The 17,165-nt window shown below is 34.9% G+C and overlaps 1 protein-coding gene and 1 pseudogene across 4 annotated transcripts in view; one reads left to right on the forward strand and one right to left on the reverse strand.

Annotated features, from left to right (window-relative positions):
* Positions 1 to 17,165, forward strand: part of ZFYVE16 (zinc finger FYVE-type containing 16) — a 119,276-nt gene that overhangs the window by 75,552 nt on the left and 26,559 nt on the right. For 3 of the 4 annotated variants that reach the window (XM_019728201.3, XM_019728202.3, XM_019728199.3), the window contains 3 exons: positions 12,369 to 12,477; positions 13,133 to 15,366; positions 16,270 to 16,366. In XM_019728201.3, coding sequence (XP_019583760.3) covers positions 12,408 to 12,477; positions 13,133 to 15,366; positions 16,270 to 16,366 — 2,401 coding nt within the window. In that variant the 5' untranslated portion in view covers positions 12,369 to 12,407. Of the gene's footprint in view, positions 1 to 878; positions 1,003 to 12,368; positions 12,478 to 13,132; positions 15,367 to 16,269; positions 16,367 to 17,165 lie in introns of all 4 variants that reach the window. The other variant, XM_019728200.3, reaches the window with a different exon arrangement.
* Positions 1,461 to 7,009, reverse strand: LOC148758491 (small ribosomal subunit protein eS6 pseudogene; annotated as a pseudogene).

The raw sequence follows: 17,165 nt of genomic DNA on the forward strand, positions 1-17,165 counted from the left end.
GATATGAATATTACTTTTGATGCCTGTGTAATTTTCTGCTGCGTCCTGTTGTTGGCATTTAGATTGTTTTAATTAATGATATGATGAAATATATTTGCAGTTGTTTTGGACAATTAAATTTCTAAAAAGAGAACTGTTAGATCAAATGTTAGGAATCTTTTTGAGATTTTGATGCATATTGTCACATTGTTTCCCTGAAAGAGTGTATCAGTTTACTTCTATCAATGTGTCTGAGATGCTCTTTTTATCACACCCTTACCAATATTGAGTACTTTTATTATCAAAAAGTTATATTCTGATTTAGTAGGCAACAAATGGTATGTTTTAATTTGCATTTTGATAGTGTAGATTTTGTGCATTGAACATTTTTTCATAATCTTACTAGTTTGTTCATATTATTGCCCAGTTATAGTCATGTCCAAGTGTTTTTCTAACAGATTTTTATTATTTGTTTATATCGTAGGGATACATGCTGTAATTTTTTTAGATAAGACAAAATTATATTTTTTCCTATTTACAAAATTAGTACATTTTTAAAAGAAAAAAAGCAAAATACTGTAAAGATATGTAATGTAGATGTGGAAAGCTTACATAATCGCAGATACCATTATTAACAGCTTGGCATTTGCTCCTCCGTATTTTTTTTCCTGTGCCTTTGCTAACACTATTTTTTTTCATAAGTTGTAAAAATGGTTTTGTACTAAGCATGAAGTTTGACAATTTCATTTTTGTAATTTAACATTATATATTGGACATTTTGCTATAGAAGTTCATATAACTCTGGGCAAAGTTTGGTCTGAAGTGGCTTTAGAAACATTCATTGTGATCTTTAGTTATCTGATGTCAGGCTCCTGTCCTCTTCTATATTCTCTTCCTAGGTGATCTCATCCATTAACAGCCATGTGCTGCCAATTCCCAATTCTTTATCTCAGACTTCTGTCCTGCAGTCCAGACCCTTATACCCAACTGCCTAGTGGACTTCTCCCCCAGGATGTTCTCAAGGTACATCAAACAAGAGTCTAAACGTGAACTCATGTTTTCCCTTCATTCTTGCTCCTCTTTGTATCGCCTGTCATGGTCAGTGGTATGGTCTCCACAGTCGCCTGCAATAGAAACCTGGCAGTAATCCTCGAGTGAACTCTCCCTGGCTTTCACTCTCCAGTAGCTCCTACTCTTCAGCCACTTGTATTACATCTCGCTCCTTTCTGTCTGCACTGCCCTCTCTCAGTAGAGGTCCTCCTCTCTCACCTTAACTATTTAGGAGATTCCTTCTTATTGGTTTTGTTGGTTTTCTGATTAATCTTCCATGTTGCTGCCAATTTTTTTAAATCATGAAGAGATTTTTAAAAACTATTTTTCGTAATTATTTTGTTTGTAAATCTGAGAGTACATATGCATAGCCAAGTGAGTAAACATATTACTTAAAACAGGTTATCATATGTACAAATAAATAAACTTATTTAGAATATTTCTTTTGTATCTTCTGCTGTACTAGGTTGAAATGGGAGGTATGTGCAGCTTAATAAGATTTCATGTTAAAAGGTTTCAGTGTACAGTATTTGCATTATCATATCTTTTAAAAATTGTTGGATTAGGTTTATTTCGTAATTATCTTACCTTTTTTGTATCTTTTTAGGCATGTCAAATAACAACTCTTAGTACATTGCTATATAGACAGAGATACTTTGTGAACAGTATTGAATTCTGTAATTTTTTTAGAAAAAAAATCTTTGGCTTTTTCTAATGAGAAACTATTTCTAGACCTTTCAGTTCCTGTATTTTTTTATGCATTCTATATTCAGAGTTCCTTTACTGCATTTTGCTATTTGTGTTTAATATAATGTTTATACAAATATATAAATATAATGTTGATGTTTATCAAAGGGATACCCTTACATAATTTAAAAAGATAAATAATACTAGGAGACTTGAATGAAATGTAGTCATCCTCTGCTCCAGTCCTGTCCCCTGAATCCTGTTTTCCAGGAGCAGCCTTTCTCAATCAGCATTCCTCATCGGAATCACAAACAGAAAATAATTTGAGTAACTATTTTCTCAATTCCCCCAAAGATGGTATATAACTAGTAACACTTTAGACACATAGGAGAGAAGTTAATGTATTACACAAAGTGGATGCCTTAGGGCATTAAGGCTTACCTAATTCTCTCACGGAATCTTTATTGAGAAAGGCTGCTCCAGAATCATGACTATTCAGCTCTTTTTTTCCACCTCTAATATTTTAAATAACATGCTTACTTATACAGCTCTCTCCCCTCCCTACCCTTATCCTCCCCCAGTTTTAAATATTTTCCAATTTGCTATTATAGAAAATGGGAGTTTAGGTTTGTTACGCCAACCTCCACCTTTAAACACTGCATTGCACTGCTCCTCCCCTCCTTTCTGTATTCACAGATTAGTTATGTGTTAATTTTTAGTTAAATAGTAAGTGTTGACATCCTTTAACTATGTAAATATTGTATATAGCTGAGCCTGGTAATTATATTGTGATGATAGGTCCTTATATGATTTTTTGTTTTTCCAAGAGTTAATAATTATTAGTTCTTTTATATAGCTATCTTTCATGTTTCTTATAATATTTTATATCTTTTTAACATATCTTTTATATATTTTATATAATCTATTAATATCCCTTCAGACAAGATATATAAATCTCCTTTTTATAGATTCAGACACATCAGATGATCTGTGTTTGTTTTGCAACATCTTTCCTGTAATTGTCTATCCTGTAATTGTCTGTCACCCTGTGTCGATGCTAATGGCTCGTTCTCTAGGCCTGTTACACCCCTTTTCCCCCTGTGTCCATTTACGGTCTTTGAATTCCATTTCTCTCTCCCTTGTGTCGGATGGCCTGTGTCCAGGATTTTAGGTAGTCCTCTTGCTTGGTGTCTCCCTCATGTTGGCAGAGTGCATCTTCTGGTAGCTTCCTAAGAAAGACTGAGTGGGAGGCAAATTTTCGGGGTTCTTGCATGTTTCTTTATTCTACCCTCACACTTGATTGATAGTTGAGTATAGAATTCCAGGTTGTAAATAATTTACTTTTAGAATTTTGGAGGCATGGTTCCATTGTTTTCTAGTTCTAGTGTTGCTACCAAGAGGTCTCATTCCAGAATGATAGCCAGTCCTTTGTATATGACCTGTTATTTCTCTCTGGAAGCATTTATATTTATTCACTAAGAATGTATTAAACATTTTTTATGTGGCAGGCACTGGTCAAGATACTTTGAATATATGGTATATATTAAACATTTTTTATATGGCAGGCACTGGTCAAGATACTTTGAGTATATGGAACAACAACAAAAAATCCCTACCCTCATGGAGCTTAAATTCGCAGAGGGAGGTCCAGATGGTAAACAACAAATGTAATAAATACATTATACAGAATATTAGAAGGTTGTAAAGTAAGTGTTTTAGTAAAGAGAAAAAGGAGAGCAGGATGGGATGGGGTGTTGGGGAAAGCAAAGGTGGGGGATGCAGATTGCAGTATGAAATGATGGGATCTTCCCTTAAACCACTCAGGTATTCTGAAATTTCACAATGATGTGGCTTGGTAAGGGTTTTTCATTCATTGTGTTGGGCCCTAAATGGATCCTTTCTACCAGGGGACCATATCCTTTAGTTCTGGGGTATTTTATTTGACACTTGCTTTCTTTTTCCCCCTGCACTCCTTGTTTTTTGAACATTGGACCCTACTAGATTGATTCTCTAATTTTCTAATCTTTTCTCATATTTTCCATCCCTCTCTTTTGTTTTACTTTCTAGAATATTTTCTCAAGTTTATTTCCAATGGTTTGATTTCAGTTTTTAAGATAATCTTTTTATTTAGAAAAGTTTTAGATTTTACAGAATTACTGCAGATAGTACAGAGAATTCCCATATACCCAATAACCAGTTTAATTTTGTAAGTTCCCAGTTTCATCTTACATTAATGTAGAACATTTGTCATGATTACTAGACCACTATTACACATTATTATTATCTAAAGTCCATACGTTAATCACATTTCCTGAGTGTTTCCCTAATATGCCTTTCCTGTTCCGGGATCCCACATTACACTCAGATGCCTGGTCTCCTCAGCTGCTGTCAGGGTTGTGACAGTTTCTCACATTCTTTGTTTTTTTGATCTCTTGACAGTTCTGAGGATTGCTAGTCAGTTATTTTGTAGAATGTCATTTGGGATTTGTCTGATGTTTTTCTCATGATTAGATTGTGGTAATATGTTTGGGGAGGAAGAGAACAGAGATTAAGTTCCATTCTTGTCACATCATACTCTCAACATGGCTTAGCACTCTTGATGTTTTCCTTGATCCTCTGGCTTGAGGTAGTGTTTGCCGGTTTCTCCATAGTGAGGTTATTTTCTTTTTTCTCCCTTTCCATACTGTACTCTTTAGAAACTCACTGTGTGCAGCACACACCTAAGGAGCGGGGAGTTATATTCCACTTCCTGGAAAGCAAAGTATCTACATAAATTATTAGGAATCTTACTGCATGGGAGATTTGCCTTGTTCCACCATTTATTTATTTAATAATCTATCTCATAGATTTTTTTTTTTTAATGCTTTGAGTTATAATCCAGTATTACTTTGTTCAAATTTTTCCAGCTTTGGCTTTTGGGAGGTTTTTCAATTGGCTTCTCTATCTCTTTGACATACTTTCTACATTGTGTGTGTGTGCGCACACATGTGCATTTGCATTTTCTTGCTTTCTGGTGTTATAAGATGCTCCATGCTCATATATTTCCTGCCCCAGTCCTAGAATCAACCATTTCTCTGAGGAACCTTGGTTCCGTTTGTTGTAGAAACCAAGATCTGGGCACTAAGTGTGCTTGTTGCCACTGGGATATCTTGCTTCTAGGCCCTTCAGCTGACACAGCAAGAGATATATGTATTTATACTATCTATATACTAATATCTTTAAATATTTCGATGTGTAACCATCTGTGCCCATATTAAGCTAAACACGAGTTTATACTGATGTCTCGCCCCCCAACTCAAATCCATTACTACATGGATCATTCTAGCTTCCTTCCCTTGCTTATCTATAACCTTCCTCTCCGACAGTGAAAAACCTGGCTTCCACCATCAGCCATCCAATTAATTGCAATTTCAGTATACATGGATGGTGGTTTCAGAATTGTTAACCAAAACCCTCATGGGAAACACCTTTATCAACTAGAGTATAATGCTAATGTTCCTTTTGCCTTTAGTCTTACAGACCACTCATTTCCAAAGGTAGTACTTTATTCCTTCACTCCCTTCAGTAAGGTTTTTTTTCAATACGTTTATAATGCATTTAGACTCTTCTGTGACATTCTGCATTCCACTCAGAGATCCCCTGACCTGAATAATTTTTAAAATTTGCATGCATTGAGATTTATTCTATGTGCGATAAAGTTCTTTGGGTATTGACAAATGCTTCATGTCTTGTGTTAACCATTAAAGTATCGTACAGAAGAGTTTCACCACCCTAAAAAAAAACACTGTGCTTTACCTGTTCAACCCTCCTCCACCCCAAACCATTGGCAATTACTGATTTTTTTGTGTCTGTAGTTTTATCTTTTCCAAAATGTCATACAATTAGAATTGTACAGTATGTAGATTTTTTAGACTGGCTTCTTTCTCTTAACAATAAGCATTTAAGATTTATTCACGTCTTTTTGTAGCTTTGATAGCTCACTTCTTTATATCACTGAATAATATTCCTTTGATGGTTGTATCACAGTTTATTATCCATTGACTGAAGGGCATCTTGGATGCTTCCAAATTTGGGCAGTAATAAATAAAGCTGCTGTAAACATTCACATTTAACTTCTGTGTGAACATAAATCTTTAAGTCAGTTGGGTAAATACCTAGTAGTATGATTGCTGGATCATTTGGTAAGACTAAGTTTAGTTTTGTAAGAGCCCGCCAAACTGTCTATCAAAGTGGCTGTACCATTTTGCTTTCCCACCAGCAGTGAATGAGAATTTCTGCTGTTTGGCAGACTTGCAGAATTTGATATTGTCATTTTTTTGGATTTTAGCCATTGTAATAGATGTGAAATGGCATCTCATTGTTTTAGTCTATAGTTCCCTAAAGATAAATGATGTTGAACATTTTTTTTCATGTTTATTTGCCATCGGTGTATCTTCGTTGGTGACGTGTCTGTTGAGAACTTTTGCTCATCCTTTCCTTCCTTCCTTCCTTCCTTCCTTCCTTCCTTCCTTCCTTCCTTCCTTCCTTCCTTCCTTTTTTTTTCCTGATGTCTGATCTTATTTGTTACTCTTAGAAAATCTCATTTTGATTAGAAGCTCTCAGAGAGGACAGCCTATGTCTCCTCGCAATCTGTCCCTGGCATTTTTCTTTGGCCTCCTTCATTCTCTTCCTTGGCCAGAAGTTTAACATATTTTGCGGGCTTGTCCTTATTTTTCTTAGTACGCTGTTTCTTCAGAGCAATATGGAAATGTTTGTGTTGTAGGATGTGTGGAATAACAAGATTCTGAATCTTGAGTGCTTTGTTTCTAGGTTTGTTACCTTCTTTGTTTAGGGGCTTTCTCACAACACATTGGCGGACATCATCTTCTTTAGAGAGATTGATAAGTTTGTGGATTCTACTAGCTCTTTTGGGTCCCAGGCAACGAGGCACAGTGGTATCGGTGAGACCAGGAATATCTTTCTCTCTTTTGCAGTGACCAAGTTGAGAACACTCAGGTTGGCATCCACAATGCAACTCCAAACAGATTTGCACTTTCTTTCTCCAGTCCTCTTGGTCTATAACAGGAATGCCCCTCACTCAGTAGACGGACACAGCCATGGGTCGGGACACCCTGCTTCATAGGGAGATCTTGTTTGTTGTTCCCACCACTGATCTGAACCACAAAACCCTCTATTCTTCACGCAGAGCATCATCAGCAACTTCTGTGGTCGTATACTTCTCATGAAAGGTACAAAGTTTGCCTTCAATGAGTTTCTGGCAGCCAGTGGCTGGGAAAGAGATGTTCAGCTTCATCCTGAAGCAGCCCACTGCCTGCCTTGCTCATTTTTTAATTGGATTGTTTGTTTTCTCATTATTTAATTTAAGAATTCTTTATAGATTTTAGATACAAGTCCCTCATCAGATAATGTTTTGCAAATATTATCTCCTAGACTGTGGCTTGTCTTCTCATTCTCTTAACAGTGTCTTTTTCAGAGCAGATGAAATCAAAATGTAAATTTAATAATGTTCAATTTACCAATATTTTTCTTTCATAGATCGTGGCACGGTGTTGTATTTAAAAACTCATCACCAAACCCAGAGTTATGTAGATTTTCTCTTATGTTTTCTTCAAGAAGTTTTATACTATTACATTTAGGTCTATCATCCATTTTGTATACATTTTTATGTAAAGTGTAAGGTCTATATCTAAGTTCATATTTTTGCATAAGGATGTCCAGTTTTCTCAGCACCAATTGTTGAAAAGACTACCCTTTCTCCCTTGAATTGCTTTTGCTCCTTTGTCAAAGATAAGTTGACTATACTTGTGTAGGTCTGTTTGTGAGCTCTCTGTTCTGCTCCATTGATATACGCTATGTTTTTGTCAATACCACATCGCCTTGATTATTGCAACCATATTTTAAGTCTTAAAATCAGAAAGTGTGAGTCCTCTAACCTCGTTCTTTCTCAGTATTGCGTTGGCTATTTTAGGTCCTTTGTCTTTCCACATATACTTTAGAATCAGTTTCCTGAGGCCTACAAAATAGCTTGCTGGGATTTTGATTGGGATTGCATTGATTCTAGAGATCAGGTTGTGCAAAATTGACGTCTTAACAATATTGAGTCTTCCTATCCATGAACATGGACTGTATCTCCATTTATTTAAATCTTCTTTGATTTTTTTCATCAGCATTTTGTAGTTTTCCACATACTGGTCCTGTATATGTTATGTTGGATTTATACATAAGTATTTCATTTTTTTGAGGTGCTACTGTAAATGGTATTTTTTAAAAATTCCACATTTCAATTGTTCTTTGCTCATATACAAGAATGCATTTGGCTTTTGTATATTAACCACGTATCCTGCATCCTTACTATAGTTACCATATTTTGCCGCATATAATGCACACTTTTTTGCCCAAATTTTGAGGGAAAAATAAGGATGCACATTATACATGGGTAGTATTAATTCCGTATCTATATAAATATTTTTAATTCTTTTATTTATGCTTATGAGTTGAAAGTGTAACTCTAGAAATCAATAGCGATATCTGTGTGCAAAATAATATCCTGGAATATGATAATCGGTTTCGTTGAACTTACGATGAACTTGCAATGGCAAAGAGTTTGCGTAAGTATTATAAATTTGTTACCAGTACATAAAAATTTCTTGTACCTTGTATCTATCTGTTTTCGTGTTTTCTAATTATTTGTTACATAAAATTTCTTGTACCATATGTTAAAATGTAAATGCTAACATTCCTTTATAATACAAAAAACAAGTACCTAAATGTAAATAAAAATTTGAATTAAAAAATTAAAAGGAAAGATTATTTTCCCTGAAAGTTTGGGCCAAAAACATGGGTGCTGCACATCACATTATACATGGGAGTGCATTATGCATGGCAAAATATGGTACTTTTCTGTTTTTGGGAGTCAACTTTTGGGGATTTTATACACTGGAAATCACACCATTGTAAGTAGAGACAGTCTTATTTCTTCCTTTCCAAAAAGTCTACCTTTTATTTCCTTTTGTCTTACTGCACTAATGAGATTTTCAGTACTATGTTGAATATGAGTGGTGAGAGAAGACATTCTTTCCTTGATTCCCAGTCCTTGGGGGAAAGGAATCCAGTTTTTCGTCATTAAGTTAGCTGTAGGTATTATGTAGATATTCATAATCAAATTGAAGAAGTTTCCTTCTACTCATAGTTTGCTGGGAGTTTTTATCACAAGTAGGTGTTAGGTCTTATCAAATGCTTTTTTTTGGCATCAACTGATATGATTATATGATAATTCTTTAGTTTGTTGATGTGGATTACACTGATTTAATTTTCAAACATTGAACCAGCCTTGCATACTTGGATAAATCCAACTTGGCCATTGTGTATTATTCTTTTTGTACATCGTTGTATTCAATTTGCTAGTATTTTGTTGAGGATTTTTTTATGTCTGTGTCCAATATGTCTGTGACCAATATTGGTTTGTAGTTTTCCTTTCTTGTAATGTCTTTATCTGGTTTTGGTATTAGAATTATACTGGTCTTATGGAATGAATTAGGAAGTGTTTCCTCTGCTTTTTTTCTGGAGAATTGGTATCATTTCTTCCTTAAATGTTTGATAAAATTTACCAGTGAAGACATCTGGACCTGGTGATTTATTTTGTGGAAGGTTATTAATTATTGGTTGAATTTTTGTTTATAGAAGTAGGGCTGTTTGGGTTATCTATTTATCTTTGTGGGAATTTTGGTAGTCTGTGTCTTTCAAGGAGTTGTCCATTTCATCTAAATTTTCAAGTTGTGGGCAGAGTTGTTTATAATATTCCTTAATTTTCCTTTAAGTGTTCATGGCATCAGTAGTTATGACTCCTCTTTCATTTCTGATTAGCCTCATTTATCAATTTTATTGATTATTTCAAAGAAAGAGTTTCTGGTTTCAACTGTTTTCCGTATTGTTTTCCTGTTTTTAATTTCATTGATTTCTGTTCTAATCTTTATCTTTCCTTCCACTTGCTTTGATCTTAAGTTGCTCTTCTTTTTCTAGTCCCCCAAGATGGAAGCTTAGATTATTGACTTTTAGATCTTTCTTCTTTTTTAATGTATAACTTAATGCTGTAAATATCCTTCTAAGCACTCCTTTCACTGCACCCTAAAGCCTCACTTTAAGTTTGTGATTTCTGCTATCAATTTTCGTGATCACTTTTTCTTCTCCATATGTTCCTTATTTATGTATTCCTCTTCTTGTTTCATAGTTGCATTGCTTTTTATCTGAATATTAATTAGTTTCTTTGAAGTTTTCTTCTGCTTTCTGCATTCTCTCTCTCCTCAAGGTCCTTTTGTTTGTTTTTGTGTCTATGTTTTGTGCACTCTTGTATATGTATGGTATAGCCACAATTTAAAAATGAAATAAAAGAAGTAATATGCTTTATTGAATTAGAATGACATACTATTGTCATTGAAAATTGTTGTGAAGTTTACCTGTTGCCAGCAGAATTATTGTTCCTTTGAAGGTGACCTTTTCTCTCTGGCTGCTTTGTCTTTGGAGTTCAAAAGTTTCACTGTAGAGTGTCTAAATACATTACTCTCTATTTATTTCTCTTGGTATAATGAAGTGTCTGTATTTGTTGAGTTGTGTTTTTCATCAATTGTGGAAAAATTCCTAGCATTACCTTTTTAAATATACTTGTTCTGTGCTCTCTGTTTTCCTTATAGAACTCCATTCTCAGCCTGTCATCCATGTCTTTTTACCTCTTTTTCATATTTTCCTCTTCCTCATCTCTCTGGGTTGTGTTATAGGTAATTTCTTTGGCTAGGTCTTCCAGTACATTCAGTTCTCTCTTAAGCTCTGTCTAATCTTTTTAACTTACCTTTAAAGTAGCCTTTATTTTTCGTGGACCGCAGGTATTCTCAGTTCATGGCAACTATCATAAGTGTAAAGCTCTCTCATTTGTTTGTTGTCTTTTATCTGTCATTTCTTACTCCTATTCATCACTCCAGGCAACCATTCAAATGTATTTAATAATGTATTTTTTGTTTGTATGTGTTACTGCAAAATTTTGTGTGTGTGTGTTAGTGTTACAAGACTGTTTGTAAGAGATTGGAAGTGAAAAAACTGATTCACCATAGACAGTTTGAGGAACATTGCTGTAGAGTGGAGTGTTCCACCTTCTGGATTTAGCTGATTACTTTCTTTTGGTATCATTTAACTTGTCCCTCTATGCTTGAATTTCCTATAAACATGCATTTAGTTCTAAAAGCTTGATTAGATTCCAGTTCTCTCTCATTTTTTTTTTTTTTTGCTAGAAATACTTTATACGTGATGATGTATCTTCCGCATGAGCCACATGTTTGTTTTGTCCACATTTATTGATGGTGATCACTGGATTCAAATGTGTTGTATTCATTCCACCATTATAGTTATAACTCTCCAACCTTTCACCTAACGTTTTTAACATCCATTCATAGCTATTGCCTACTGCATTTATTGTATTAGGAACTACAAAGAGATGATTTTTAATATCCTATATTTATTAACTGGAATTCTTATCTAAAGAACTTTGCTTTCACAACTATTTTGTTATCCTAAAGCACAGTTTTTAAATAAAGGACAGGATAAATTAGCACTTTTCCCTTAATGTATCAATTTCAGAGTAATGAGTTAGTGCTCTAACAACACTCCAATAGGTGGTGTTTTTTTGTTTGTGCTTTTAGTATCATTATGATCTCTTGTTTTTTATTGTTGTTGTTGTTTTAGTCTGTTTGATTTTCATTCAATCCTCTGCAGCCTTCATTCATTTGATGTTCAATTGTCCCATTTAAGCCAGTAGGAGCCCTTCAACTTGTCTGTCTCCTGTGTCCTTTCGATGTTATTCCTTTAGTCATTGATAGATTCCTTCAAGGTGTCTCGGGCTCATTTGGTGGAGTTCCTGCCACAGATCAGAGGTTCTTCTATTTTATTCACAAAACTAACTTTTCGTTTTCTTGTACTTCTCCCTTGTATATTTGTTTTCTATTTCTTTAATTTCTGCTCTTAGCTTTTAAGTTTTCAGTCTTTCTTCTTTTCTAGTGTAAGCATCTAAGGCTCTAGGCCAGGGGTGTCTAAATTGAGGCCCGCAATCCATTTTTAATTGGCCCGCAGCAAATTCCAAAAATATATTTAGTTTACTTAAATAAACCAGGTGAGGCAATACGTACTTCACCTCGAGTGAGTGGCCCGGCTGTTTGTGTATTTTACCGTATATGGCCCTTGGTAAAAAACGTTGAAAAAAGTTTGGACACCCCTACTCTAGGCATTTGTTAGAGCACCACTTTTACTGGTCTCACAAGTTTTTATATGCAGTATTTTTATCTGTATGTGATATATTTTACATTATTTCATACATGGTACTTACAACTATTTTTAGCTTTCAATTATGAATTTTTCTTTGACCCCTGAGATGCATCTTTTAAAATTTGCAATAGTTTATGTATGCATATTATGTTGTTAGAGTTGGTTTTTGTGTCACTTTTTTGTATATATAGAGGAAAATTCCCCGACTAAATTGTAGATGCCTCAAAGCAATACTCTTAAAATTCATTTGTGTCTATTCGCTGACTACGTATTTTTGGCATGCAGTAGATGGCATAATACTTACATGTTAGAGAATTAAATGAACTATCATACTTTTTATTTTTTAGGTATACAAGAATTAAATTCTGAATAAGCCTACAAGTAGGATGGATAGTTATTTTAAAGCAGCAGTCAGTGACTTGGACAAACTCCTTGATGATTTTGAACAGAATCCAGGTTTGTTGGGTTTTCGTTTTTGCCACTAATGGAATTTTAAAATGTCTTTAATTCAGTTATCTCATATATAGAGTACTCTTAGCAAAATTAGGTTTCAATTTTGGTTATGTGGTTAAATCTTCTGTAAAAGGTTCACTTATTTTAATATATTAGTTTGTTGTTATTCTAAATGGAACCAATAGCTAGAAATAGAAGTAAGGAAACTAGAAGTTTCTCGCCAGATACGAATTTAGCTAAAAGAAAGGCCTTTGAAACCAACACGAACCAACTAAAAGCAACTTGAAAGCTCTACATAAATTGGTATTTCATTACCATGAGAAATGGTATTTTGCTCATCTTAGAATGATGACTAGGAAACTGGAGGGTAGAACAAAGAAGTTAGATTGCTTTTCAGCTATTCCTTAGTCTGGTTTTTATATTTAACTGAGTTATTTTGAGTGGAATTTCTGTCACTTTATGACATCCATAGTCAAAAGTAAAAACCCCAAGTCTTTAAATCAAAATAAAGATAATTTTGGATGTTGGATTGCAAGAGAGCAATGTTCTCTACTCTTAAAAAAAGGTTTAGTTGCTTGAAACTCTTAGAAAACATAACATCTTTGTAATAATTTTGATTTGGGTCTCCTGAATGACATTGTATCTTTATTTTAATTAGATGAACAAGATTATCTCCAAGATGCACAAAATGCATATGATTCTAACTGTTCGGTTTCTTCAGAGTTGGCTTCCTCACAATTAACTTCACCACTACCAAAGGATCAACAGTGCATTAATTTTCATGCCTCATCAGAAACATGCTATGAAGCAAATCATATTTCAGTGAACGAAAAAGCACGTGAGGGACTAACTTCTATACAAAATGAAAAAAATGTAACAGGACTTGATCTCCTTTCTTCTGTGGATGGTGGCACCTCCGATGAAATCCAGCCTTTATATATGGGACGATGTAGTAAACCTGTCTGTGATCTGATAAGCGACATGGGTAACTTAGTTCATGTAACTAATAATGAAGAAGATACTAAAAAATTATTGCTAGATGATTTTAAGTCTAGTACAGACTCTTTGATTGGATTGGATTTATCTTCAGTGTCAGAAACTGTTTGTGTTTCTTCAACAGACCAAGGTAATAATACTGTCAGAGAGGAACAGAATGATGGCAACTCTGAATTACAAAATAGAGAAATCAGTGGAACTAACGAATTGGATATAAATGTAGGTACAACAGTTTCAGATTCATGTAATTACGATGGAAAAGAAAATTTAAAGGATATAAAGATCTCTAATCTGTTAGAACCAGTTGTTGATTTGAACATGCCATCTGCCTTGACTCAACAAAGTTCCAAAACGCTTGATGCCAAAGATAACCCACAACACAAGAACCAGCCTTGTGAATTAGTAAAAGCTGATGGCTGTGTGGTAAAAGAGGAGGTACATGTGGCTGTCACAGCTGCCACAGAATGTTTAAAAGAAAGAGGCAGCCCAAGTGCTTTGGCTTGCAGTTTTCCAAAGAATGAAGGTTTATGTTCAGATGATTCAAATTCAAGAGATGAAAATGTCAAATTACCTGACTTGTCCTCTCAAGAAGATAGGACTGCTGTATTTATAAAACAATCTGCAAAAGAAGACTCAAATTTAGATCTTAAAGATAAAGATGTAATCCAAGATTTCCCTTCGACTTTACCTGTTTCAAGTGAAGGTACACACTCCTCACTGTCCTCTCTTCCAGTGGCTGGGTCTTTGTGTGGATCATCAAACGAAAGCAAAGTGCATGGCGATAATTTACCTCAGAATGAACATAAAGATAATATGCAAGAAGCAGTGACTGTGCCTGAAGAAATACAGAAGAGTGATACTCTAAGTGGTGAACCATTGAAGGAGACTGATCCTTTGAAACAGGAAAAATGTAAAAGCATACTTCTTCCGCCATTAATTGAAAAGATGGGAGATAAAAAAGTAAATCTTGACCAGACGGTAATCAGAGGTGACTCTTTGGATTATTCTGATAACACCATTTCTTCTACAGCTGCAGAATCTCAAATGGAGCCTTCTGGTGCTAATGTTCCAGAGTCTCCGGATCATTATGAAGGTCACACTTTTTCAAGCAATGATGTGGACGGGCAAGACTTAGATTACTTTAATATTGATGAAGGCATAAAAAGTGGCACACTAGTTAGTGATGCCGAACTTGATGCCTTTCTGAGTGAACAGTATCTTCAGACCAGTAACGTAGAGTCATTTGAAGAAAATGTAAATGACTCAAAATCTGAAATGAATCAGATAGCTCTGAAAGGCCTGGATGATGAAGCAGGGGCTACTGGGGAAAGTCCTGGTATTAACATGGTTTGTGAAACAGTTGATAAACAAAATACAAAAGACAACGGTGGCCTTTCTTTAGGGGAAAAATGTACAATTCCAATCGAACAAGGGTTGTCTAGCAGTAAGTCTGAGATTACAAGTGAATTATCAGTCTCTGATATTAACAGTCAATCTGTTAATGTTGGAGGAGCCAGACCTAAGCAGTTGTTTAACGTTCCATCAAGAACAAGGAGTTCAAAGGAACCAAATAAGCTGGATGTTCCAGATATGCCTGAAAGTGACCCCAGCGTAACAAATACCATTGATCGAAATACTTGTACTACAGATTCTACAACTGATCCTCAGGTTAGCTTCAACTCTAATTACATTGATATAGAAAGTAATTTTGAAGGTGGATCCAGTCTTCTAACTGCAAATGAAGAACCTTTACCGGCAAACACTTGCAAAGAAGGCCTGGTTTTGGGCCAGAAACAACCTACTTGGGTTCCTGATTCAGAAGCTCCCAACTGTATGAATTGCCAAGTCAAATTTACTTTTACAAAACGGCGGCACCACTGCCGAGCATGTGGGAAAGTAAGTTATACAAATCTTTAAGTCTTTTATTCTTTTGAGACATTTTAAATGAAATTTAATGTGATGTGACAGAAAAGCTGATTAATATATGATTAAAAGATTTAGTTCATTTAAAATGATGGTTTTTCACCTACGTAGAAATATATAAAGCATTGTCATATTACAGATTGGGTGAGAGTTGAATACATGTCATGTTGTCATGGGTATTACCTACTGTACTGGGAAATGAGGAACACTAATTACTAATTTTTGTGAAATCTGAGATTACATGTCCTTACCTGTATAACCTTGACACATCAGATGTTCCAAATTCAGCCGGATCCCCCTTTGTCCTTGAGTGCTTCATTTCAAGACCACTCTGCAGCTAGTGCTGTGGACTGGACTCAGGGAAACACGCACAGAAAAGCAGATGGCCTTGCACAAGGGTCAAAACACTGAAGCTGACCTCACTTGCATTATAATTGCCTTAATCGTCTATAAACTCCCAAGAGTTGGCTATGAAATTAAAATGGTATTCTTTAGTCAGCGTTTTTAATAACATGTTGGTGCCAGATCAACCCTACTCTTTTAGAAAACTAATAATATTGTACTTTTAAAAGTTTTGAATAAAGAACTACAGAAAGCGTTTTAAATTATGAACTTTTTCATTAAAGACAATTTTGTTCTCTTCCAATGAACAGAATGGATTTAAAGGAATTTCCTTGTCAGGTACGATTTTAAATTGCAGAAACCTCATTTAAGTTAAAAAATTTAATAACTGCCTATGATTATAGTGATTAAAAAATTACGTAATGAGAAAAAATGGCTTTTGGTTAATGAGATTTTGGGCCTCCCCTCCCCCTACCTCCAGTAGGTATAAGAATGCTTGAAACAGAATCAAATTTGATATTTTATTCTTTATAGGTATTTTGTGGTGTTTGTTGTAATAGGAAGTGTAAACTACAGTATCTAGAAAAGGAAGCAAGAGTATGTGTCGTCTGCTATGAGACTATTATTAAAGGTGAGTAGTAACCTGACATATTTTCATTCAGTAATTGAATATATCTTAAAAACAATTGGATTGTGACAAAGATAAACTTCTTTATTTTCTTAAGGCGAGGACCTAGTGTTGACTTATCTGGCTTAGGTGGGACACCCCAAGGCTTGGTTTCTCTTCTTTTTGTTCCACTGTCACAGTTAATACTCCCAGTCTGGAAAGGAAGCATACAATTTCTGGAGTGGCAGTTCATTAACTTTTAACAGGTACCAAGTCCCTAAATGCTGCATTTCATCTGCCTATTGTTTTTGCCATCATCATTGTCGTTGTCATCATTTTAATCTAAACATTCATAGAATACCTACCAGTAAATAGTGTTCAATCTTACGTAGCAATAGCACAGGCAAGATAATAGTTCCCATCCTTTAGAAAGTTGCAACGTAAAATGGGAATAAAGATAAGGTAGTAATATCTATGATTTTATAGACAAATGTATAGGACTGCCACACTTTTTGCCCATTTTTGTCTCATGTTTTTTTCCCTTCTCAATTTTCGAATTTTGTTTGTATGTGGTTCCCATTGTTTCTCTGGCTCCCTAGCTAGCTACCATTATCAGCAATGATCTTAGTGGTCTTACTTGAGTTCTCACAGTTGTGTGTGTATGTATGTGTTTTGTGTTGTGTTTTTCCCCTCAAATACACGTTTGTTCTTTTGAGTACTTCTTGGTGGCATTTTCAAAGATTTGTTGACAGTTTAATTCCCATCAAATATTACTTGGGACTTTTTAAGACCAGGCCTGTGTACTAGCTCAGGCACTGCTTCC

Source organism: Rhinolophus sinicus, chromosome 3 (assembly GCF_057876585.1).
Source record: "Rhinolophus sinicus isolate RSI-liver-muscle chromosome 3, RSI-T2T, whole genome shotgun sequence".
NCBI classification, from domain to species: domain Eukaryota; kingdom Metazoa; phylum Chordata; class Mammalia; order Chiroptera; family Rhinolophidae; genus Rhinolophus; species Rhinolophus sinicus.